General features: G+C 39.4%; 1 protein-coding gene across 2 annotated transcripts in view; it reads left to right on the top strand.

Annotated features, from left to right (window-relative positions):
• DOCK1 (dedicator of cytokinesis 1) overlaps positions 1 to 26,605 on the top strand; it is a 538,667-nt gene that overhangs the window by 74,857 nt on the left and 437,205 nt on the right. The window contains exons 6-15 of one of the 2 annotated variants that reach the window (XM_065552235.1): positions 5,467 to 5,615; positions 10,760 to 10,895; positions 12,134 to 12,291; positions 13,480 to 13,561; positions 13,989 to 14,124; positions 17,557 to 17,629; positions 20,452 to 20,531; positions 24,036 to 24,161; positions 24,846 to 24,970; positions 25,332 to 25,430. In XM_065552235.1, coding sequence (XP_065408307.1) covers positions 5,467 to 5,615; positions 10,760 to 10,895; positions 12,134 to 12,291; positions 13,480 to 13,561; positions 13,989 to 14,124; positions 17,557 to 17,629; positions 20,452 to 20,531; positions 24,036 to 24,161; positions 24,846 to 24,970; positions 25,332 to 25,430 — 1,164 coding nt within the window. Of the gene's footprint in view, positions 1 to 5,466; positions 5,616 to 10,759; positions 10,896 to 12,133; positions 12,292 to 13,479; positions 13,562 to 13,988; positions 14,125 to 17,556; positions 17,630 to 20,388; positions 20,532 to 24,035; positions 24,162 to 24,845; positions 24,971 to 25,331; positions 25,431 to 26,605 lie in introns of both variants that reach the window. The other variant, XM_065552233.1, reaches the window with a different exon arrangement.

Genomic DNA, 26,605 nt, shown 5'->3' with positions numbered 1-26,605 from the left:
AAGGGACTATAGAACTATAAAGTGGTATAGGATCTAGCCATTTGTTACATACTTGTGTGATCAGGTAATGAAAGATCCCTATTGTAATATTTATCTTTAAGGGAGAGAGATTCAAGGTTGTTATGACAAATTCAGAAAACTGAGATTAACTTTTGTGGGGGTTAAAATATCCTTAAAATGCATCAATAGAAGCCTTTTTGGCATATAAAATACTAATGGACAAATTAAATTGCTTTGTTTGGTTAGCACAAATTTTAAATTCTCAGTCTTGATTATTTTCATATGCATAAATTCTAAGTGAAAAGTTAGTACTCATTAATTAAACCAATATGTTAATATCTCTGTCTGACACGTACAAAACTTCTTAAAATTCAACAGCTGTGTTCTATGCATGCTTGTTTTTGATTACACAGTAGCATCTTACAAATGTACAGCAATAAGCATTAATCATCTGTCAGATTAACTGAAAAACTACAAGCTTGGAGTTAGCTATGAATATTTTGTGATGATCTGGGCAGTTTCAGATAGTCAGCTTGTGTTTAAATATAGTGATTTAAAAAAAATATGGCTGAAATGTAAACAGTATTATTGTAGTCTAATACCACATTAGAGGAGATGCAGCATCCCAGTGCTCTTAGTTTAAGGTCACTACAAATGGAAGATTAGCAAACCCATCTTCTTTGAAGTGGAAATTTCCCATTTTCTTTAAAGTATGTTCTTTGCTATTTGATGCAAAATTTCTAGATGTCACGAACAGCTGTATGAAATGTATATTATGTTAATTCTGTTTTTATGGCAAAAGTAAAGTGAATATCCTGCAAAAACATGATTTTGAGACCATAACTTGGGAAAAGTGAAGATAACAAGGAAATAAATTACTACTTGAGTGTGGTAATGAACATGTTTCACATAAAGGGACACTTAAAAGAAGCTAGAAACTTCGAATGTTACAGGGTGAGGTGAATGATGCAAAATCCACTGCAGTCAATGGAAATGTTCGGATGGACTTCTGTGGGCTTTGGATGAGGCCCACAAAGGAGAGGGAAGGAGAAACAAAAATGAATTATGTTGGAAGTGAATCAAAGAATGAGATGTAATATGATGCAGTTGAGGCTAGAGAGAGAGATTGAGAATATCAGATGCAAGTGAATATAAAGTAGAAATTTGACATAATACTAGAGCAGTAATGCTTTTTTAGTGCAAGAAAAGGATGTGTGGGACAGGATCTGGAAGGGACAAAATATCAAAGGGGCAGAATTGGGAAAAATAACTAGGAAGAACAGAATGAGAAATGACCCTATGTCCCCTACAGGCCCTTCACACCCCAGTAACTTTCCAGACTCTCTCCTTGAACCCCTAAAACAGCTCATGCCATACTCTGATCCCAGTGGCTTCCCTATTTCCTCCCATACTTATAAATTATTTAGGGATCAGAGTCCTGCCCAACCCCCTGCTTCCATTGCTTGGGAGCATTCAGAGAGGGAAATCGGTGATTCTTTCTCAACTTTGACGCACGTGGAGCTGCACAAAACTTAGCATAGGTGGTTGCGAAGTGGGGGGGCATGGGAGGGGGAAGTTGGTCAGAAACTCCTTCCTACCCACATATACTTCTCTTATACCAATTAAACCATTGAAGAAGGGTGCCTAAAATGTGAAGCACTAATTCTGATATATATACAGCATCTCTTACATATAAACAACCTCTCTATAGAAGCAAGTATCTGATCATATTGCATGCTGCTTAAATTCAGAACTTCTTATTGAACAGGGAATGTATGCTGCTGTCTTTGGCAGGAATTCATTGAAACTACATGCAACAGTCATTGTTGTGGTTCTAAAGTGAATAGATAAATTGAGTCAAATGCTACATTCTGATCCATTCATTTGTAGTCCATGTCTTACAGATAATGCTTGTATTCCATAACAAAATTTGATTAATCTCTGAAAAGAGAAAAGAACCGTGGGTGGCCTTCCCAAAGGGGAGCTAGGTAGAATGAAAAGGTGGTAGATTTATAGAGTTTAATACCAGATAGAACCATGAGATCATCTAGTCCAGAGGTTCTCAAACTTCATTGCAGTGCTACCCTCTTCTGACGACAAAAATTACTGCACGATCCCAGGAGGAGGGACTGAAGCCTGAGCCTGGCCGAGCCCCCCTGCCTGGGGACACACAAAGCCAAAGCCCAAGCCCCTCTACATTGGGTCGGACCAAAGCCCAAGGCCCCCAGGCCTGTAACCTGAACCCCGCTACCCAGAACTGAAGCCCTCTGGTTTTGGCTTCGACCCTGGGCCCCAGCAAATCTAAGCCAGCCCTGGCGACCCCACTTTGGGGTCCCGATCCACAGTTTGAGAATCGCTGACCTAATCTGACCTTCTCTATTACACACACCATTACATTTCATCCAGTTATGCCTTTATTGACCTTGTTTGACTAAAGTTAGTGGTTCTCAAACTATGGGGCGGGCCTCCCAAGGAAAGCACAGGAATGTGTCAAAGGAGGTGTGAGCTGTGTGCGCGGTTTTGTGTGTGTGTGTTTGGGTTTTTTGGAAGAGCTCTGTCTGTCAGCCCTGTGTAGCTGGGGCTCATGCAGAAGGGCCATGCATACCCAGGAGGTGGGGATAAAGGAGACAGCTGGAGCCCTGCCGCTTGGTCTCTTCTCCTCTCCCTGCCCCCGCCCCCGCCCCCCTGCGAATTTCTCACCTGGAGGCGGCAGAGCTCTGGCAGTCAGCCCCCCGGGTGGCAGAAGCAATGCAGAGGTAAGGGTGGTAATGCGGTGCTAAGTCTGCTGTGAAAAGTGATATTGACAAAGTGATATTCACATTCCCACTCTTACTTCTGTGCTGCTGCTGGTGTGATGGTGCCTTCAGAGCTGGGCACCCAGCCAACAACCGCTGCTCTCCACTCTGCCTTCAGAGCTGGGTGGCAGTAGATGTACTTGGGGGTGGTGTTGAGTTGAGGGCATAAACGACTACAGACACGAAGAAGGGGAGCCTAGTCCAGCGGTTCTCAAATGTATTTGGTTAAAGTATACCATCCAGAAAGGCATCCAGTCTTGATCCGAAGACTTTAAGGGATGGATAATCTACTACTATTCTTGGTAGCTTGTAATCACCCCCACTGTTTAGAAAAATTGTGATTCATTCTAATTTTAATTTGTCTGGCTTTGACTTCTAGCCTTTGGTTTTTGTTATGCCTTTCTCCACTAGATTAAAGAGCCCTTTAGTACCTGGTAGTTTCTCACCTTGAAGGTATTTATACACTGCAATTAAGTCATCTTTTTGATAAGCTAAACAGAATGAGCTCTTGCAGTGTCTCATTTCCTCCAGCCCTCAGATAATATTTTTTTTCTTTTCTACATTAACAACTTTTCAACTTTCTTTTTAAAATGTGGACCCAAGAACTGTAGCTTAAGTTTGAGCACTTAGTTATCCCTGCCTGTCCTCGTGGGACTGATAAATAGCATTGAGCCTGATCATGGCCTGCATGGGAGACCACAGTGAAATATCTCGACTGCAGGAAGATGCTGGCAATTCCCTTTTGGATCAGTACTCAACCGGTGGCCTAGCATGTACTGCATGACATTATGATGTTGGAAGTGCTGACTTTCTGATCATATATAACTGAGGTTCTGACTAGGGTTGTCACCCCCTGAGGTATAAAAAAACAGGACATCCAGAATGAGCCTGAGCCCAAAACACTAAAATTGGCCAGCTGGCAGTGTGTACTGAAATCTTACTGATTTCCCAGGACAGCTGCGTCAAAAAAGGGACAATTCTGGGAAAACCTGGGCAGGTGGCAACCCTAGTTCTGACTACTTCTCATCTTTTTAAATATATCATAGTCTCTTTTTTAAGAATAGGGAGGTTAACCCTGGTTTGCTGCCAAATGGCAACAGTGGTTAGTAATCTGTCTGCTTAATAGCTATTGTAGTTTCTCGCCTGGATATAATTAGGGCCCTACCAAATTCATGGCCATGAAAAATGTGTCACGCACTGTGAAATCTCGTCTCGCCCCCATAAATCTGGTCTTTTGTGTGCTTTTACTCTACAGATTTCATAGGGGGATACCAGCATTTCTCAAATTGGGGGGCCTGACCCAAAGGAGTTGCAGGGGGGTTGCAAGGTTATTTGCGGGGGGGGGGGGAGGGTCATGGTATTGCCACCTGTACTTCTGTGTTGCCTTCAGATCTGGGTGGCCGGAGAGCAGTGGCTGTTGGCTGGGCACCCAGCTATGAAGACACCATCCTGCCAGCAGCAGCGCAGAAGTAAGGGTGGCAATACCATACCATACCACCCTTACTGCTGCACTGCTGCTGGCGGCGGCTCTGCCTTCAGAGCTGGGCTCCCGGCCAGCAGCCGCCGCTCTCCAGCTGCCCAGCTCTGAAGGCAGTGCTGCCACCAGCAGCAGTGCAGAAGTAAGGGTAACTGTACTGCAACCTCCCCTAGAAAAACCCTGCGATCCCTTCTCTCCCCCAGTTCCTTTTTGGGTCAGGACCCCTACAATTACAACACTGTGAAATTTCAGATTTAAATAGGTGAAATCATGAAATTAACGATTTTAAAAAATCCTATGACAGTGAAATTGAGTGAAATGGACTGTGAATTTGGTAGGGCCCTAGATATAACATTCACTTGCTGCCTAAACTGTTGTGTAGCATTGCTGTGCACTGTTAAGCAACCACTGCATCTCACTCCAGAGGTGGCCCTGTTTCGTGGTCGCTAAAGTTTAATCCTATGTGTATTTATATAAATATTATCAGAGAAATTACTTCTTCCCTCTCAAATATGGAATTTCATCTCCCTGTCCCCTGCTTTCTACCTTATTTTCCCCTCCCTAAAAATATTATACTGCTCTGAGGTGCTGGAGAGCCTATATGAGTTCTGAGCTAGACAGGTTTAAGAGCTGATCTCTTGCGATCCCAGAGCGCTGTAAACAGGTATTCAATATCATCATAAATCCGGAAACACCTCTTCTTTTAATGGCAGAACAAATCCATTGTCCCCACCCCAGTAAATTATACAGTATTGTATTAGTCTTTAAAACCAAAGTGTTCTTTCCTATATTATTCCTCTAATGTCCCTGCTGTCTGTCTGTCCTTTTGAATACTGTGTATATAACCATATAAACAAAAAAGATGCCTTAATCCTAAGTGATTCACTGTATTGACTAAATCATGGTCAATGTTTTAAAGGAACTTAGTCTCCTAAATCAGTATTTAGGCACCTAAATAAGAGGCAAGACTTTCAAAAGTGCTGGGAACTCAACAATTCCCATTGAGGGGACAGCACCATGCTCAGCACTATTGGAAACCAGGCCTCTAATTTTGGAGCATAGCTTTAGACACCTAGTTTTGAATCTCATGGCCCATGTTTTTAATTTGTCATATAAAAACTCTAAAATGTGCTCTGTTATTTACCTTTTAAAATAACATTGACAGTCTTGTTTAACTATTTTATTTTCAAACAGCAAGATAACAGAGACATGTTCCACAGTGTACGACACATGATATATGATCTTATTGAATGGAGATCACAGATACTTTCTGGAACTCTACCCCAAGATGAGCTCAAGGAACTGAAAAAGAAAGTGACTGCCAAAATAGATTATGGAAACAGGTTTGTGATGACTACTTCATAGTGTGCGCTTCTTGAGGGAGTGGGGGGAATCAGCCTTGTCGTATTATATAGCAGTACAAAGGCACCGCATATATATGAAGAAAGTAGTTCTGTAAGGAGTAGTACTTGTATTTTAAGTAGCAATCTTTTTAGAGTATGGCAAAGTGGGAAAAATTGCAATATAAAAGCATTTTGATACAGTACAAATTATAATTTGTGTACTAGAATCTTTCTATTAAGCTGTCACTCATAAACTTTGTGACACCATCAATTTGATGTCAGCTTAAAACTATGATTTTTCTGAGGTCAGATGAAAAATAAAAATGTTCCTGTCTTTGAAAACCCTTTGACAATTCCACATAAACTGTTGCTGCCTCTCTAGTATCACCAGCTGTTTGCACTCTGAACTTGTTAATCCTCTCATGCAGTGCTAGAGGATTTGTCTGGGAAATGTGGGGTATCTCATTGTGCTGCTGCTTGTGTAGTATCTAGCTTGTATTAATGGTTATACTGTTAAAAGTTTATTAGATTTCGTAAGCATTTATATTCCTCCAGAAGATGAGGATAAAAACCAGAAATGGCACCTAATTAATGACAGATGTTACAATGGGACATGCATCAGATATGTCAGCAACTTAGATGAGGTGACTTTTGATTTAAGGCTAAGCATCCTGAAAACTATTTGGATGGAGGGAATGTTGTGTTTGAAAATTGAACTGGTTAGCTGTAGATTAAATCATCCCACGGTAAGGAGGAATGTCATACTATTAAGTTGTGACATTTTTTAATTGAAAGCGAGGGATCTTTCCTTGCTGATACACAAAATTGGAATCTGGTCAAAGTAGCATTCTCAATAATGAGAAGGTGGGGTAATATAAGGTTATTGAACTCCTGGGGATGGAAGATTGATCATCCAAACTTTCTTTAAGTGCCACTGTAGTATGATTAGCTCATGAGAATTCAGCTATTTGTGCTTTGCTACTTAAATACTGCAGGTTCTTCAGTTCTTGTGCTCATGTACTTTTTCAGCAAAAATAGTGATAAAAAAATCACTAACTCCATTCAGTAAGTAATTTTACATTTATAATCCAAGATGCGGTCTGTTGTACCCCAGTAGACAGTTAACCAGATGTTGTTGATATTATTTGTTTGGCTACTGTATTTTACCATCTGGTTAAGGAGTTGGTTAAAGTTACTCTGAATAACGTCCAGATGCTCAGTGTTCAACACAATAGAACATCTTGTACTGTGTCTTTTATTCATAATGTTCTGATGGACTAATTAAGTGATCAAAACATTCCCTGTAGAGTAGGGGAGAGAATTGAATTTGAACTTTTGAGTAAATATGCACATTTAAAAGGGTGCAGTATCTTTTTAGTGTAGCCATATATCATGTTTTGCGTAAAATGAAATAAAATGACAATTTCTAATATCCAGATATAAGAAATATTCATTATGCATTAAATATATACTCTCTGGATTTCATGTATGTGCTTACTTTTTCCATTGTTTCCTGAAAGTAATTATATGAATGAGCTTTTATATAAATAAAGGCAGGATATTAATTTTATTGTGTTGTGATAATCAAAAACTTTATCATTGTGGATTTATGGACTTTTGTTTTTTAAATGGGTAGATATGAGATTATGAGACTGGATCAGTTTATTGTGTATAGCTGACAGGTTTCTTTTTGGGGTTGAAAAGCTGATTGTAAACAAAATTAAACACTTGGGAACAACTCCTTAGTCATTGACATGTTTTCACAAATGTCACCTGTAAGTAGGGTCGACCAGATGTCCTGATATTTGGGTCCATCCCCGTCCTGATTTTTCACATTTGCTGGTTGTCACCCTACCTGTAAGTTAAAGAGAAATGAAAACATAAAGTCAAAGTAGTTTCTGCTCTTGTTCATTTGACAGTCTGCGCCAGTGGTTTCCACTCTGTTGTTTATAGTTGCAAGGCGGAATGATCAATCACTGAGTATTAGATTATTTCCCACCCCCCCCCAACCCCAATCCGGCTACACCCTTCTAGATACAGGATGGCTCCTGTGCTTTCCTGAGCTCCAGGCAGAAGCATTTGGCTCCTCACAGAGCAGATAACTGGCTGAATCGATGTGCCAAATATTTTCAGTGACAGGCTCCTGTAGCCACAGTTGTTGTAAATCCTCTCATTCTGCTTCCAAACCTAGGCTAGGAGTGTCTCTGCTCTCTCACGGTACGCAGAAGAGGGTCTCATGTCCACACCTGTGGCAGCAGTGGCAGATGAGGATGCTGTGCCTGCTCTTTATCTCAGGCTTCAACCGGAGAGTCTAGCCCTCCTTAGGAGCTGAAGCCAGTCAATGCATATTGTAAGGTTTCCTGAACTGTCCTCTGGCAACCCCACTGTCTTTAGCACTCATGTTCCACTCCAGGGCAAACAGTATTTCAAAGAGCCCAGTGTCACAGATCCAGTTGGGCACCCTCTTGCTGGTTACCCTTCAAACTTGGAGGGAATCCAAGCCTCTGTGTCCTTGGATGGCTTAAGCCTCTCAAGCCTGAATGGAATCCAGCCACTCCTCTAATCTCTGGGTTCCTTGGCACATGCTCTGGGTGCACACCTCCTGTCCACACCTCATCTTGAGAGCTGGAAACTGCTGTCCAGCTGCCTAGCCCCTCAGGGCTCAGTGCTGACCCTTCAGATTCCCTCATGCTTAAGCACATCTTCTCCCAGAACGCCACCCCAAACGCGTGAACTTTCTGGTTTGCAGTGGAATTCTTTCACGTGGCATGCAGTAGTTGTAAAGCATTTTACATACAGGAGAGGTACAGGTCTAACACATTTGCTCTTTTTGTCATCTGCACAAACTTTCCCCCAGCACGGGCTATTGTGCATGCTTCAAGGACAGATGTAGCTTTTGGTGCAGCTGTTTTTTTATCTCTACTAGATCGGTCATCCTGGCACCCACCCCCAGAAGTTTGGACGCTGCTCAGAACTCATCTACAGTGAAGGACCCATAGAGATAATTATTCAAACAAGGAGAGATTACTTACCTGTACAGTAACTACAGTTCTTTGAGATGTTCTGTTTCTATTAATGCGTCACTACCTGCACTCCTTCCCCTCTACTTTGCAGTCCTTGCCTTGGCTGGATTGCCTAGTTGAGAAGGTACCAGAGTGGCGATGGGTCCACCCTCCCTTGAATCAGAACACAAGGATGTATAGGGCGCAGATGCAGATCTTGCAGACACTACTACCAAAATCTCAGGTCGAAAGCCTGAGGGTTTGCACACATCTGAAGTGCAGCACCCACAGGGCTAAAACATCTCAAAGAACTGCAGTTACTGTATGGGTAAGTAACCTCTCCTTCTGTTGGGAACCCTTCTGGGCTCAGGAAAGAAGGGAGGGCTTCCTGCTTTTTGCAGCCTCTAAATGCTAAGTTGCTGGAGACACGGCTGGAGACAAAAGACCCCGACCCATCAGCTCTTCACTATTGATAACTTTCAGCCCCTTCTGTCAGGTGACATCCAGCTCCGTCTCCCCAGTTGACCAGAAAGCCTGTAGGGTGACCAGATGTCCCTATTTTATAGGAACAGTCCTGATTTTTGGGTCTTTTTCTTATATAGGCTCCTATTACACCCCCCACCCTATGTCCTGATTTTTCATATTTACTGTCTGGTCACCCCTGCTAAACCTGTTCTTATGGTTGGGAGCCCGCCTTTTTTAAAGAGCTGTTCTCCTTCACTGGAAGAGTACTTAACTTCGACAACTCTTTTGTTGTTCTTTTGCCCCAAATCTTTGGAATTTCAGCCCCACATAGAGGCAAACAAACAGCAGAGAAGGCAAAAGGTTGCACATTCAAAATTGAGTTTGCAGCCTGGTAAAGACACAGAGTTTGTAATCTCACTCTGTTCATAAATTCTACAGACAGATACCCAAATCATCACGTCCTCTGCCCCAGCTTTTCTGAGCAGCAGCCCTATAAACTTTAGCACTCAAATCCTTTCTCCTAACTTAGGGACAGTGCACAGTTTTAGATGATGGTTCTGTACAAAGACCCTGGAACACCACAGCACTTCGTTCCTCCTTCAACTCAAGGCAAGTCGTTGAAGAGTTTCTTGCACTGAGACTGGAGGACGCTCAACTTCTCAACAGTCCTGCGTTTCCTCCTTTCATGGGAATGATACTCTCAGGCCCTTAATTTAAGGTCCTCAGGTGGTAGTGTTTTATTTCAGGTAATCTGGAATGTTATCTAGAGGGGATTTTCCCTAGGATCCTGTCCTTGGTGTGTCACACTGTCAAGGACTCCATGGCTCCATATGCTCATGAGGCTTCTCCTCTAACCTTATGCGTGGCTCCTCCAGCTTCCGCACCCAGCTAGAAATGGTTCAGAGTCTTCCCTGCAGAAGAGAGGAAGGAGAAACTGCTACCTCCTGTCTATGTACTTCCTACTCAGAAGAGTCAGGCTTTGTATGACATTTCAGTGCTGATGATTGGGATTCACCCAATTGGGATTTCTAGGACTCTAGATTTTAGCAAACTCCTGACAAAAGGACTGCCAAAACAAGAATTCACAAGAGAACAGGAAAGAGTAATTCCCTGAGGATATTTGGAAGATTAAGACCTTTTCTCTTCCTCAAGGCCTTGGCCAAGATTGTTAGAGAGACTTGGAGGGATATAAACGGTATGTTCTTCGTTCCTTGGTTTTATGACAAGTTCTGGAGCTGGCACAATGGAAAACAGATGATCCTCCCAAAAGATAGGCTGTGTGTATGGGGATAAAAAATCTTTCTGAAGAGGCTAACCCTTGACACTTGGACCCTACTGACAGAAAATGGGATTCTGCCTTAAGGAAAGATAAAGGTCTTAGTATCTCCTTTGCTGGGTCTCATAGCTTTTGCTTTTATGGATTTGTGGATTTCTGAAGTAACATGGAACTGCCTGCCCAGGAAGATTTTTAAAAAAGAAGCTAGAACTCATTTATTTGACCACCAATTTATATGTGATACTACTCACTTTGTTTGTCCAGAATGTCAAATGAGACAGAGCAGAAAAAGAGATTTTCTCATCGTATAAATCCGGTATCTGTGATTACATATTCAACATTCTGCAATTCTTGCAGGCCTTTTATGCATAATGATAAGTAATCTGTAACTTTTTACATAGGATTCTTGATTTGGATCTGGTTGTAAGGGATGAAGATGGCAACATTTTAGATCCAGAACAAACCAGCACAATCAGCCTTTTTAGAGCTCATGAAATAGCTTCCAAGCAAGTTGAGGAAAGACTACTAGAAGAAAAGGTAAGATACACTATCCCCAACTGTTACCTTTTAAAATTAAGAATCATGTAAATTAATGTAAAAAATAATGATAAAATATAATTAAAACAGGAATTTGGCTTAGTCTTCTGTTTTAGTCCATGAAGCATTCTCAAGATCAAAAGTATCAAAAATACATTGTATAGCTTATCTTATATGGGCTGCATAACTTATCCCCTCTTAAAAAATGATTCCTATACTTCAGAAGTGTAAATGTTGATATAATATTCTACCAATAAAATAATTGATGGATTACTATGAGAGAGAACTACGAAGATGACATGAGAGAGGAGATGCATATTTAATGAACTTGTATATATTAATGGTTGTTTTTCTTGAGGCTTAATTTAGGATACAGTGCTGTGGTTCAGATCAGTTAATATTTTCATTAGGATTGTATATGGGATCTGTATGCTGAGTTTAAAAATGTACTTGTTGAATCATCTGTGACAAGTAAAAAAGGTTCCCTGATAAATGTGGAGGCAAAGCAAAAATTTTGCAGAATTTAAACTTTGCTTAAAAAATAAATTCTCTCTCCCAAAGACCTGTCCAGATGTGAACAGTGAAATCTGCTCTTCCTGAAGTTTTATACAGATGGTTTCATTGTCTCTGCTGCTACTCACTGGTTTGCCAAGCAGGAGCAGAGTGTAATTAACAAAGCTCTGGACAGGTTGTGGTGCTGTTTATAGTCATCTTCTTGTTTCTCTTGGGAAAGCTCGAAGCAGCAACGACAGAGGCAGGCCCTAAAGTCATCCATTGCGGAGAAAGACTTAAAAAATAAAAATTTGGGGAAGGGCAGAGTAGTGGTCCCGTCTTCTCCCCCTTCTTTCCTTGTAGCCTGTAGGAGGCCAGGGAAAGAGTAGAAGAGTGGAGACTGAAGGAAAGCTCTTCTGTTCCAGCAGACAAATTTGAAGCTTGATCCTTTGCTCCATTCTGTCTGTTCCCCCTTGGTAGCTAGAAACTAATACAAAACAGAGCTCCAAGGAGGGTCCAAGTAGAGCAGCCTGCCAGAAATCTCAGCACTCTTCCTATTCCCAGTATAGAAAATGGCAAGGGCTGGGGCTTCTTCCCCCTGGAGGGGATGCACTCTTCTTTTGCCCTAAATGTTTCAGGTAAACATTTCATAGTGGAAGGGTAAGATTTAAGGATATGATTTAAGGGTGTGATTCTAGTCGTTAGTGCTGTTTAAATTTGACTGTTTTGTCTCTATTAAATTACAGTCTCAAAAGCAGAACATTGATATTAACAGACAAGCCAAATTTGCCGCCACGCCTTCGTTTGCTTTATTTGTAAATTTAAAAAATGTAGTCTGCAAAATAGGAGAAGATGCTGAAGTCCTGATGTCTCTGTACGACCCACTAGAATCAAAGTTTATCAGGTTAGTGTTGCCTGTCTGTTGCACTATGTATACCTGTTTATCTTGTGTCTCTGGATTTTGGTCGAGTCACGGCAGATTGGAGAGGTCAGTTTGGTGGGTAAACTTTAGCAGAAAGTTAGCTGGGAAGCATGGATTATACAGCACTTCATCTGCTTTATTCAACACAGCAACAGAATAGTCTCCCTTGCTTCAGTACATTAAGAATTTGTAGTGTTCCTTATTGTATTGTCTTTAGTTCCACCTGTGTAGAGGTAAATGACACATGAACAAGGCTTGGCTCATTCACTGTTCAGCTGCCTTGGCAGTCATCAGAGAGACTGAGTGTTCTGGATCCCCTGCTTCCTTACAGGGACTGCATTCTACTAGGCTGAAGAAGAATTGCTCTTCTATTCATATTACATGCACAAAGCACAATAGCAGCTGCCCACTGAGTAAATGTTCTGTGATTGTAATAGGAGTGAAACACACCTGTGATATCAGGTTTAAAGAGACAAGAGTATATTACTTTTTGACCCCCATAAAACTTCATCATTAGTATCCATATATGGTTATATGAATTATAAAATTACTTCTGTTGGCATCTAAAGTTAATGTTGATACATTTTTGGTTTAGATTTTAAAGTATGGTTCTATTCTAAAAAGTGACTTTAAAAATGCAATTATGTGGTACCATATTAGTGTCTCACTCAACAGATTAGATCTGGAAATCAGGTGGTTGGTTTGTGGTTTTTTTCAAACTACCTGCCATGCAAACTCAAACTGAGAACTGAAAGTCAAGCTGGGTACTTTTGGCTCATGCATGACCAACGACAGAACTCAGTTAATTGTCCTACTGTTTCATGAGCTGAATAAGAATCCAGCTCACTGTCTCAGAGCTGCACTGTCACTCCTGTATTAAGAGGTGTAAAACACCAAAACTAAACCCTCCCCCTCTACCAAAATAACAAGAAAACCCAAAATATAATTTAGTCAGTAAAATGACAGAAATGGCAATGTTTACACACCAGGAACAAGCAATTGGGTAAGAAGATGCTATTTAGTATAATCTCTTCACTGAGCAGAATCTCACTTATAGTGCTGAAAAATAGGTTGTTTAATGTGAACTTAACCTAATTTTGTAACATCTGAACTCATACATATATATCTAAATGCATATCTATATATATTTTTAAAACCTTGTTCTTACAGTGAAAACTATCTAGTTCGATGGTCAAGTTCTGGGCTGCCTAAAGACATAGACAGGTTACATAATCTTCGAGCTGTGTTCACTGTAAGTGTGCTTTTGTTTTTGCAGTGTTTAAAGCGCTTTGTTTCCTATCTTGAAAAATGCTAAAGAGTTAACAGGAAGTAGACTACCTTTGCAGACTTGAATTTAGGTCCTGGAGAAACTTATAAGTCACTCCTTGTTAATTACTCTAATGCAATTTCTGACAACTGTGGTTCATGTGGGTAAAGGCCAAGTTGAACCTCTGACAATTGTGAAAAAGATTTAAACTGTTCAAAAATAGTTGGACTCCTTGGCTTCTGTGTAAAATTAATGGCTTAAATATTGTTATGAAAATTCTATTGTCATGAGAATAACTTATTCTAATGCTAAAAGATGAAAAGACTTTTACATTCTGAACAACAACTTGTCTTTCTGCTGGCTACTAAAGTAGAATAGGATTCTTATAATGTATGGAAATTAATATTTCTAGGATCTTGGCAGCAAAGACCTGAAAAGAGAGAAAATCAGTTTTGTCTGTCAGATTGTAAGAGTTGGCAGAATGGAACTAAGAGACAACAACACAAGAAAACTAACCTCTGGGCTAAGACGACCTTTTGGAGTAGCAGGTAATCTATTCTCCTTAGTTTTTACATAGTCAGAATTCACTGTAAATAAGAGCTTCTTTTAATATTGAATAATTGTTCCATGTTTTTGTCAGCTTTTTGGTAAGGGGGAAAAACAAGCTACTAAATCTTTTGTGTGCATATTAGATACATATGTTACACTTGATGTAATTTCACTTAGAAAGGAAAAATCAAATGCACAACTACAAAATGGCAAATAACTGGCTTGGTGGTAGTACTATGGGAAAGGATCTGGAGGGTATGGTGGATCACAAATTGAATATGGATCAATAATGTGATGCATTTTTGAAAAAAGGCAAATATCGTTCTGGGCAGTATAAACAGGAGTGTTGTATGTAAGACACTGGTGAGGCCTCTGCTGGAGTACTGTGTCCAGTTCTGGGCACCACACTTTAGGAGAGATGTGGACAAGTTGAGAGAGTCCAGAGGAGAGCTACACAAATGATTAAAGGTTTAGAAAACCTGGTCTATAAGGGAAGGGTTTAAAAAGCTGGACATGTTTAGTCTTGAGAAAAAAAGACTTGAAGGAATACCTGATAAGTCAAATATGTTAAGAGCTATTAGAAAGAGGACAGTGATCAATTGTTACCAATGTCTACTGAAGGTAGGACAAGTAATTTAATCTTCTAAGAGAGATTTAGGTTAGATATTAGAAAAAAATTTCTAACTATAAGGGTAGTTAAGTTCTGGAATAAGCTTCCAAGGGAGGTTGTGGAATCCCCATCATTGGATGTTTTAGGAGTATGTTGGACACACACCTGCCAGGGATGGTCTAGGTTTACTTGGTTCTGTCTCAGTGCAGGGGGCTGGACTTGATGACCTCTTGAGGTCCCTTTCAACCCGACAGTTCTATGATTCTGTAGGATTCTGTGTATAGCATCAGGTATTTTAAAACCTAAATGGAAATGTACAAGTGCACGATAGCTTAAATCAGATTAATTCTCTTCCTGTGGAATATACGACCTTTTAAAATGTTTGAAACGGCAGAGCATCAACTGGGCTAGAGGTTCTGAAGTCACTCAGGAATAAGTGATTTAGCTGAGGCAGATACTCAGAATTATTAAGGATAAAGGTGCAGAGAGATGGAAGGTCAAAGAAACCACATGATAAAATTGCTCAGATAAAGTGGAAAACACAAATAACTTAATTGTTCACCGCATAGTTACATGAACTGATCATATGTCCTGTTTCTGTGACCCTTTGTAGTTACTTTCAGAAACAAATTACTTTGCCCTTAATAAAAACACAAGCAAAAGGAAAAAGCAACAGAAGGTCCTATGGCACCTTTGAGACTAACAGAAGTATTGGGAGCATAAGCTTTCGTGGGTAAGAACCTCACTTCTTCAGATGCAAGTGAGGTTCTTACCCACGAAAGCTTATTCTCCCAATACTTCTGTTCGTCTCAAAGGTGCCACAGGACCCTCTGTTGCTTTTTACAGATTCAGACTAACACGGCTACCCCTCTGATACTTGAAGCAAAAGGAAGGTATTCTTTTTATTAACACACACAGTTGTGCAAGAACGACGTATGTTAAGATAATATTTTACAAAATATAAGTAGTAAGTAGGCTTCTAGCTCACATGGCATACACAGTGAGAAGATTTAAGCATTGATTAATGTAGGTTTTTTCTTTAATGGGCTCTTATTGACATTAAAACATGCACCAGTGAGGTCATCTTTAAAAAAAAAAAATTCTCATGGCTTTTGATAACTAAGGGCTTGTCTACATGGGGAAAAGTATCAGGGGGTAGCCGTGTTAGTCTGTATCTACAAAAACAACAAGGAGTCTGGTGGCATCTTAAAGACTAACAGATTTATTTGGGCATAAGCTTTCGTGAGTAAAAACCTGAAGTGAGGTTTTTACTCACGAAAGCTTATGCCCAAATAAATCTGTTAGTCTTTAAGGTGCCACCAGACTCCTTGTTGTTTTTCTACATGGGGAAGTTAGTGTGCAATAAGCTCCAGTGTGAATTTAAAGCACACTGGCTACTCTGTGCCGACTCCCTCTGTGGACATTTTTTCTGTGCACTACGAGTGCCTTTGTGTGCAATAGCTTAAGGCATCTTGGGCATGTCTTAAGAGGGCCCTTGGGCAGTTTAGCTTAGTCCTCAGAAAGTGTGTCCACGTGGGCAGTTAATCCAGAGTAGCTAGTGGTGTCCTCTTCCCTGTATAGACGAGCCCCAAAAGTTCCTTATTATTCCCTACCTATTCCCTATAGTAAAGGGAATTCTTCAAATGCTGAGTTAATCATATCTTGAAATTCATATGTTGAAATTCAAATAAGCTCTACCTTGCCCTGTTGTACTCTTAAATACAGTACAGAAGTTTACAGCAAATTAAGAAAAATGTTCAGACATACAATATTTCCTCATGTTCATTTAGACTAATATGGACTCCCCCCACCCCCTTCAAATTAAAGTATCCCTTTTGTGGTCCAGCCACTACAGAGCAACATAATCACAAAAGCTTGAGCATGTATAAACTTCCCAGCAGAGAGTAATGGTAATAATGCACATAGAATCTGAAGACAATGACTGCTCTGTGTGTTCGTGTTCTTTTCAAGGGTGGAATTTCATGGCTGGTTGTGTCTGAATGGCGCTGTTCACCAGTATTATGCCAATGGTCTCCTAGTTCTTCTATAAATCAAACAATATCTTGATATAAAGGCCATGTAACTTTTGTTTGACACAACAAAGAAGAACTTTGGTGGGCTACTATCTTTCATTTTATAGTACTGTTCAAGGAGCATATGACAGTGTTACTAGCCAACCTAATGTTATTCTCTCCAGATATCATTTATAAAGCAGTAACATGATTTGTTTCTATATATTCACAAAATATTATCTGAACAGTATCATAGAAGGATCCAGAGGCGAATTATTTCAAAGACAGTGTATGACCTTTCCTACCTTGCACCTGACTATGCCACATCTCATGGCTATTGAAAATTAAATATAGATTTGAAGACTAATATATTCTTTCTCTCGCTCTCTCCTTCTCAAATGAAGAAATAACGTCAGTAATAGTTTTCTTCATCAGGCCACGCCCTAGGTTAATAAAGTGGTGATTTGTATTGAGATTTAGATCCCTGGAGGCACGTGCAACAATAAGCTTCTCGGTTGTTCTTGTAAGCAGAAGTTTAAAGTAATGTCACATGATGGTACATGCGACAAACAAAAGCTTGTATCCACATCTACTAATAGCTTCAGAGGATACCATTTATTTCACTGATGTGAAAATTGAATCTGTATTTGAAACATGAAACTATTCTGCTATAGAACTATACTGGTTTTATGCCATTGTTAATTTCTTTTATTAGAGATGAAGGGACTATAGTACATTGTTTGTTTGTTCCCCCTCTCCTCCCCCCCATTTGTTGACAAATTAAAGCAGTAGCTTTGTTTTTATTTCAGTAATGGATGTAACTGACATAATTAATGGGAAAGTTGATGATGAGGACAAACAACACTTTATACCATTTCAACCGTAAGTCTAAAATAACATAAAGCATTGTCAGAGGACTTAAGGAGGATTAAATGTAAAACACTTTTCAATGTCAACTTTTGAAATTGATCTTACAGTCCACTAATGTAATGTAGATATTTTGAAGTTTGTAAACTTGCTGCAGATTGGAATTTTAACACATGAGGTCTTAAAAGCATTTCCTCCCCTTCTTAGTTCTTCACTTATTTATTTGGAATGAATAGTGGTGCCAAAAAAAAAAAAAAATTCACCTATTTCTAAGTGCTTTTTCAGCTTCAACTTTAAACATGTCTTTTCCATTTTTGTGTGTGAAGGAGCCTGGAACTAATTAGATGGGCCCAGGGTTTTTGAGATAGATGTTTTAAGCTTCTTTCCTTTATATGTTACTAGTTTCAGTCTAGTCAAGGTTGGTAATGACCAAAAGCTGTTTCCGTCTGATGGATGTTAAGTGTCCTGTATGAAATGAGTTGGTTGTATCAGGTGCTTGTCCATGTCACTAAATCACCACCATAATTGGCACTAATTGGCAGATAATTAAAGCCAGAGAAACCAAAGAATAAATGGGCATGGGAACTGAAATAACTCCTCATACGTATAACTAGTTTTCCAGCTCTTTTAAGGATTTTGGTGTGGCAGCAGGGAAGATTGCACTGCTTTTACCTGTGCTGTGGGTGGTGTTTTATGGATAAATGGGATCATGGTCTACTAGATGCTCAGTTTGGCAGCTTTCGTAAGTACTAAATTATCTAAAAACAAAACACAAGGCTTCTAAAGGAGAAAGTGAAATAAAAGGAACCACTATGCCATGTGAAACTTCATACAGTGTTATCAGATATTTTTAAGATTAAAAGAAAGCACTGAAATGTACTGTCAAAGGTCAGATGTAGATTTTGCTCTGAGTTTCTTAATCTGTTTTTGTGTGTTAAATAAGTCTGAATGTTTGTATTTGTGTGTGTATGGATAGGTTTTCTTTCTTTTTAAAGAAAAAAATAGTCCTTTTTAGAAGTGTGTGCTTACTATTAACAAAGGAATTAAAATGTGTGGGGATTTTAAAGATTCCAACTTTATTTATCCCCACTACCCTTTCCTCACCTCATTCTATGATATTAAAGTACATCCCCATTAAAATATGAATGCTCAGCTTTACCATTGTTGAATGCAGTGTTGTTGTAGTTGTGTTGGTCCCAGGATATGAGAGACAAGGTGGGTGAGGTGATATCTTTTATTGGACCATCTTCAGTTGGTGAGAGAGACAAGTTTTGTCCAATAAAAGATATTACCTCTCCCATCTTGTCTCAGCTTTACTGTTGTAAGAAATGTAGACCACAATGCTGTTATATAACTGAGTTCTCTTTTGACTTAATCTACTTCTAGATTTCGTGAGGTTTTTTAAATAAATCTAGAGAGCAATAGACTAAAATAATGTGACATCAAATAATTTCAGTTTGGAAAGTAGGCCTTATTAAAAAGTACAAGAGTTAGCAAAGATGTTTGGGGAGCTTAACAGAAAATTTGAGATTGCAGAATCAGTAGAAAGAAATCAGGTGACTAGCACTATATGCCTAATGGCTCTAGTCCTAGCCACTTCATGTTTGTATTTCATGATAGCAATGGAATTTGTGTGTAATTTGTGTACATAATAGTCCGTAGAACAGTAACAATTCTATTCAAGGAAAGTAGAAGCTTTTAAAGAAGAGTGCCTTTGTGAGATTTATTTATTGAATTTAAACAATGACAAGCTTTTATTTTAGTGAGTGTGGAAGTATGCACAGAAAATGAATCTTTGTGGATCAAGAAAGTGGATTCTAATGGAATGTTTTGCTTTTTGCTCCATTAAAACCGATTTATAGTCTATTTATATACAAACCAGCTTTTGGAAAGGGTGTGCAATATGTTTTTGTTGCATTTTTTCTTCAGCAATTTAAAATATTCTTCAAAGTCTACACCAAGAATATGAGTAATGTGCAAACACATGAAGAATAGCTTTGTCGTTGTTTCCAATGTTGACTTAAACACTGTGTATAAGAGGCATATTTTCTTACTCGTTTCATGCTGTGCTTTTGTTGTGCTACATGCAATTCTGTTTTCATATGTATGTTTGTTTGTATTCATTCACTGCCCACCAACACAACAGCTGTCAGAAGTACTTGGCAAGACTGGTGTGGGTACTTGAATGACATTTGTAAATGTTGCATTTCATTTATAATTTTCACATTTTCTTTTCTTCACCTAGTATAACAAAATGATGGATTATCTGTTTGTTTTTCTTGCACTAAGCCATTTCTGTTAAACGTAAAAGTTTTTTCTTCTGTAAATTCCATCAAACCATCTACACTACCTCTTAATATATTCAATTGTAGAAGCTACTCTGAAGGTTGCACTGAATTAACATACTGTACATTTTTGCAAAATCATCCCAATTGGATTTCGGTATTTAACATGGGTCTCTCAGGAGATCAGTGTTCTTCTTCACTACTACACATGCTATTTATTGGAAGTGGGATTGGGACCTGACGCATGCATGTTCCCGTTGGGAAGGGTAACATAGGATTGCTTGACTTCTCTTTAGCAGGTCAGCATTTTCCTGATTAATGATCTTCCTATGTCTTTCTTGTTACCTTTCCTGTCTTTTGTCTTGCGTTGACTAATAAATACTCTTCGTCACAACTATGATATGATCTTTTGTGTTCCCTTGTTACTGTGACTTCTGGTTTTCTGTGACCCTTTGTTTCCTGGTGTTGGTCGTCATGTGCATCCTCCAGGCTAGCATTGGATGACGCCATTCGACACAAGCAGTTGAACATATCATCCCGTTTTTCACCCAGGGTGGCAGGGGAGAATGATTTCCTTCAGACTGTTATAAACAAAGTGATTGCTGCTAAAGAAGTTAACCACAAGGGTCAGGGTAGGTACTGTTCTTTATGTAAACTGGAATACAAAATATATCCTTGCTTCACACCATCTGACTATTTTAATTTGGACTGGAGGATTCATTTTTTTTTGTTTGCTTGCTATTGTTTTGTACCAGAAAAGATACCTGTCCTATTTCCCCCCCTTTTTCTCCCCCCCCCCCCATTCTTCCTCTCTCTCCGTGCCCTCTTTCCCCCCCTCTTCCCGCCCCCCCCCCCCCCCCGCCGCATCCTTTTTGGGAGTATTGTTATTCTACAGATTGTCTTCTGTCTTTATGCAGTGCTTGGCCACTTTTACATGCGTCTATATTTCTGCCTTATCCATTCTTGTATGTTTGTGTATTGAAAGCAATGACTTCAATAACTGGCTTTCATGCCTTTGAACTCTGGCACACCCTGGGTCCATCAAGGGGGCGGGGTGGGGAGTGTTTCTCTCCTCCCCATTTTTCTCATTTTTTCCTATTAGCAATTGCAGTCTAAGCAGTTGTTCTGCTGTCAATACGACAAGGCAATTACTCTCATCAGAATTGATACCAACTTGTGTTTTGAGTTGGTAAAGGAGGGCTGCAAAATAAACAACACTGTTAATTACTGTCTATAGGTTGAACAGATAATTCAGTGTATTCTCTGCTGACATGAATATAAATATAAAAGATATGTACTAGTTAAAAAATTTAAATGCATTCCAACCCTAGTGCTATATACTTGATTCGTTCTTTTTCTGGTCTTGGATTAACTCCTCATTGTGTAAGTAAATGCAGAATCTCAGTCTACCAATTTCCTCTTGGAACTATTTTTCTTTTATTTATAAAGTGTCTGAGCAAAGGGTTTAAAGAAAATACACTTTGATCACTCATATGCATAACAGAATTGCAGCTTTTTTATACAATAGCACTATAAAGAGGAGAATGGGTTTTGTTTAAGAAGTTTTTTCTTCTATTTTGAACTGCCACTCCAGCCAATATTTGTAGGGAGGTATATTATTACAAGTTACTAAATTGTAACTTTAAATTTCCTTTTGGATTCTTCATCTGTAAAAATAAAAAATTAGTGGATGGAGAGTACTTGCTGTGAGCGCACAAGTTGCTGATTGTGTTACTATCCTGTTACAAACATTATGCATTGTTTTTTTATAAAATTTGCTTGATAGATGTACTGTTTTATTGTATTGCTGCTTTTTCTTTCTCTTCTGTAATTGCCTTTGTTTTTATTTAACTCATATCTCATTGCAATGACCACCGTTAAGGAGTCCGTTTACCAAGTTATCCCTCATTGGTATCTGAGATTCAACAGTTCTCATCTGTGCCATAGCACAGGAAGTAATTGCATGGTGTCTGTTGGCAAATGTTAACATTTTGAAGGCATCATTGATGTTTTCAGAATGGTACAAGTTATACTTGCCTTGGTTATCCCCATAGATGAAATGCAAAAATGATCTCACAGCACATGAAGCAGTGGGGTTGTTTGGCTTGTTGGAGGAAGCATGTTGCCCCTTGCAGGGTTAGAGAACCGGAGTTATCTGCTACAGAGGCAGGCAGCTCCATGCCTGGTTAGTGTTGGGGACACTGATCCATCCTTCCCACCATGTGACCGGTGTGTGTCTGGGGGAAGCTGTTTATGTCCCATCTACAATAAAAGCCTATTCAAAAATCTGAACCGGGCTGAGCAGCACCCACCCTCCCTCTCATGGAAGTACTTGAAATACCAGATTTTGTCATGATCTGCTCTGGGCATTAGGACAGTTACTCCTTTCTTGGGGGGCTGGGAAGGAATATTTCCTGATGGTCAGATTGGCCAAGTCGAGGTGGGTTTTTTGCCTTCTCTACAGTGGGTTGGGAGCTGAGTGGGGGGAACGAACAAAAAGGGGGGGGGAGGGGTTAGGCTATGATGTTGCAATTTATTGGTAGCGTGTGGCGGATATCCAGTGCAGGCACTCCTTAGGGAGTGGATACGGCGATCAGATCAAATGGGAAAGTATTTAAAGGAGGTATTCTTTAAAGGAGTGGACATGGGAGCTGTTCGGGTCTCCTGTAACTGTACGGCAGGGAGTCAACCCCTGTCCCCCAATAATCACCCTTAACCCTCATTTGATGGAGGGAGAGGTGGGCTGAGGTCCCAGAAGCAGGTTGCCTGGCAACCAGGCTGGGTAAAGGAGTGGACTGACAGCAGCCCCCACAGAGGTATGTAAATGGCTATGGAATTACCTGTAGTGTAAAATTTTACCAGCTGGGTACTTCCAGAATTTTAGGACTAAAGTTGTAGGCTGATTAAAGTGCATCCAGTCTCTCCTGTCCTCCTCCTGGCATAGCCAGATAATGTGCATTGGGGAAGAGTATCAGAGTTGGGGACATCTTCCTCAGGTACTTGATACTTTTTTCTCAGATCTTCCATTCTAACTAATGCTGCCCCTTGTACTTTTCCTATGAAAAGAATAAAACCCTTTACTGTCATTTGGAAGATTTATGAAAAATCCGAGGGCAGGCGTAAGGTGCAGACCAGTGCTATTGATGGCTTAATAACCATTTTCTGAATTCAAGCCTGAGAAGAACTAGCTCTCCAGTTTTGAGGACAGTTGGGATACTCTGTGGGACCTATTTTATCTTGTTCAGTGCAGAATTTATTTAAAAGGTGCTATAGCAGCTCCACAGTGCAAACTTCACTGCGCCCATTGAAGCACTGAAGATTCCAACATCTTTCTGCCAATCCATACTCATGTTGTGTGGTACTGCAAAAACTGTTCCTATGCTGGACTTAAGTTTTGTTTTACTGAAGCCCTTCCTCAAATTCTGTTTTCTTAGACTTGAAAAAGATTATCCCATCCCACCTAATCAGCCACCATGCTTACCAAAAATGTATTCTCCTGTGTGAAAAGAGGAAATTCCTTCCTATCATTGCCATCTATTAACATGTAATAGACAACAAACTGCTAATGGATTGCATTACATTCCCCAGAGAAAAAAAATAAACTAGGACCCTAATTCTGCTACTGTGTATGTCTGCATGTGTAAGAGTGGGCAGAGCTGCACCTACATAGAAACCCATTGACTTTGTGTGGGCACAGGGGTCCGCCTGCCCCTGTGCACGCATTGTGGAATTGTGGCCTCTGATGCTATATCCTCCTTTAGGAATCTCCTACAAGGTATTGTGTAGGCTACATGAGCCACATCCACTATGTCTCCAACACTCTCTCTCTCTCTCTCTCTCTCTCTCTCGCTCTCTCTCTCTCACGCTGGATTTCCAGTTTTTCTATCGGTTTTGTATTGTTTGCCTTAAAATCTGTTCTAATCTGATGTACCCAGTGCATTCTAGGTGTGATAGTTGTAGTTCTGTTTCAAAGTTTTTCTTAAATAATTATTTCTAGTCTAGTGTTGCAAAATGTAAATATTTTGGGGGCAAGGCTTAGTAACTTTTATGTGCATTGTCTTTTGAAGTTTATAACACACTTTTGTTTGTTTTAAAACATTGGAAAATATGTCTAATAATTATATTTTATGCTTCAGGTTTATGGGTGACTTTGAAACTTCTTCCAGGAGATATTCATCAGATTAGGAAAGAGTTTCCTCACTTGGTGGATAGGTCCACAGCTGTGGCTCGGAAAATGGGGTTTCCTGAGATTATTATGCCTGGTAGGTGTCAATAATTGCATTGGGATACTAAGAGCAAAATTGGGCACGCTGCCCAATTTACTGCTTTTTAGGGCAGTAAATTGATACATTGCCATAGATAATAGAATATAACTGTCTGAATCAAATCCATAATAATTACTAATATTTTGGTTCATAATTATTTTTTTCAGTTTATATTAAGTACTTCCTGCCTCAAAAATTGTACATTAATAATTTAGTCACAAAGTCATAGACATTGAGTAACTGTACTCAGATAGTAGAGCATCTAGTTTGTTTCAAATCACATACACCTGAGTGGTGTTGACTACTTTGTTACCAGTGAATCTGTGAAGCAATGTATACAGTTTCAAAAGGAGCAGCTTAAACTACAGGTATAAATGGACAACTACATGTTTAGTTCACGTACTTGAATGCAATAATGGGTAATTGTATTCACATGATTTGGGTGACTGTTATATGTACCAAATGTTTGCTTTATTTCTTAAGTCACCTGTTAAATGTGTCTGTATATCTGGAAGTTTTGAAATATGATTTTTAAAAAAGACCAATTTGAGAAAAAAGCATTACTTGATTACTTGCCTAACAAATGTTCCTTTAAAGTCTCTTATTATGGTTTTATACTTCATTGTTTTATGCAGAACTGCATATGAACATTGTGAGTTAAATTTTTTTTTGTCCTGCCAGGTGACGTTCGCAATGATATCTATGTAACATTAGTTCAAGGAGATTTTGACAAAGGCAGCAAAACAACAGCAAAGAATGTAGAAGTTACAGTATCTGTTTATGATGAAGATGGCAAAAGATTGGAGGTATTTCTATTGGAAAATGTAATCTCTGAAATATTTCAGTATATTTGTCCACATTTTTCCATCATCATCTTCGGTATTTGTCAAAATCTGAAGGCTTTAAAAAAAAAAAAATGCCTTGCCCAAGTTCTCACACCAAAGAATAAATACTTTAGTTTGTTATTTGTGACAAATAAATATTGTGGTGGTATTGCATGCAGTTTGATTGAAATTAACTAGTGATTAACTTGGAGCATAAGACCTCTTTTATTCTAACCTACCTACTCTTTCCTCTTTCACTATTGAAATACAATGCTGTTTTATTTGTTCTCTGTTAGATAGGTATGTATGTGTGGGTAAATATTTTTATTCCTTGTCTTTCAAGAGTGTGATTTTTCCTGGGGCTGGTGATGACGCTATCTCGGAATACAAGTCAGTGATCTATTACCAAGTGAAACAACCTCGCTGGTTTGAGACTGTCAAGGTACAGATGATGATAAAATAATTTTCCTCATAATGGGTTAATTTAAAATAAAATGAGAATAGATTTTAATAAGAAATCTTTAAGAACAAAATTAAAGGGAATTAATGTGGTCAATTGTAGGAAGGCTAAAAGGATCAGCTAATCAAAAGCCTTTCAAGGTTGCTAAGGAACATTGGCATTTAATAGAATGTAAATTACTCTTCCATCCTTGTGGTCAAAATAGATTTTGACAGGGATATTCCACCATCTGTTTAAGATAACTTTCTTTTGTAAACAACAGTACAAAGAAATCATCATAAACATATATTATAGTGACTTGCTCATTAGTATATTGGGATGCTGGGTTTACTGATGCATTATGCGAATGATGCTAAATTAGCACCATAGTAACAACTTCCCAAGCTAGGTGCCAAAGGTTTAAAATTAAAAATGAGGCTGGGGTAGTCTTCTGAAAGACACATATTGGCTGTTATTGCTGGAAAGAATGTTAATTGAAAGGAGACTTAGCTAATTTTTTTCTTTCTCGATATTCTTTCCAAAAAAGACGGCTTTCTCTTTGCAGTTGCAGCCAGGAGTTTGCTGCTGTGGGAATTAATAGTGCATCTACACTGCACCCCCCTAGCCCACCCTGCAGCAGCGAGTCTCCGAGGTAAGGTCAAATTACTTGGGCTTGTGGGGCTTGAACTACAGGGCTAAAAATTGCAGTGTAGATGTTCCTGCTTGGGCTGGGGTCAAGGCTCTGAGATGCTCCCTGCCTTGCTGGATCTCAGAGCCCAAGCTCCAGCCTGAGTGGGAACTATTTTTATCCCTGTAGAGTGAGCCCTGTGAGCCCGAGTCCGTTAACCTGGGCTATGAGACTGACTACTGCTTGAATTTTTTTTTTTTCCTTCAGTATAGACGTACCCACAGAAAATGGTTGTGGTGAGGCAGAATGAATTACAGACTTGTAGATCAGCAACATGCAATCCAAATTTAAATATGCTTAAGAAAATAGGACTTCCCTAATTAAATACCGAGGGGAGAAATATATAGACTTGTGATTTTGTTTAAAGATTATTTATTGATTTAATGCATCACCCTAGGTGTGTGTGGCCTTTTACAGTGAAAAAATTGAATGGCTGGGGTAAGACAGTCATAAGATCATATGGTTGGTTAGGTTTGCATATCTTGGTGTG

This window comes from Chrysemys picta, chromosome 7, assembly GCF_011386835.1.
Source record: "Chrysemys picta bellii isolate R12L10 chromosome 7, ASM1138683v2, whole genome shotgun sequence".
Taxonomy (NCBI): domain Eukaryota; kingdom Metazoa; phylum Chordata; order Testudines; family Emydidae; genus Chrysemys; species Chrysemys picta.
The sequence above is the reverse complement of the archived record's forward strand: the minus strand, read 5'-3'. Positions and strand labels throughout refer to the sequence as shown.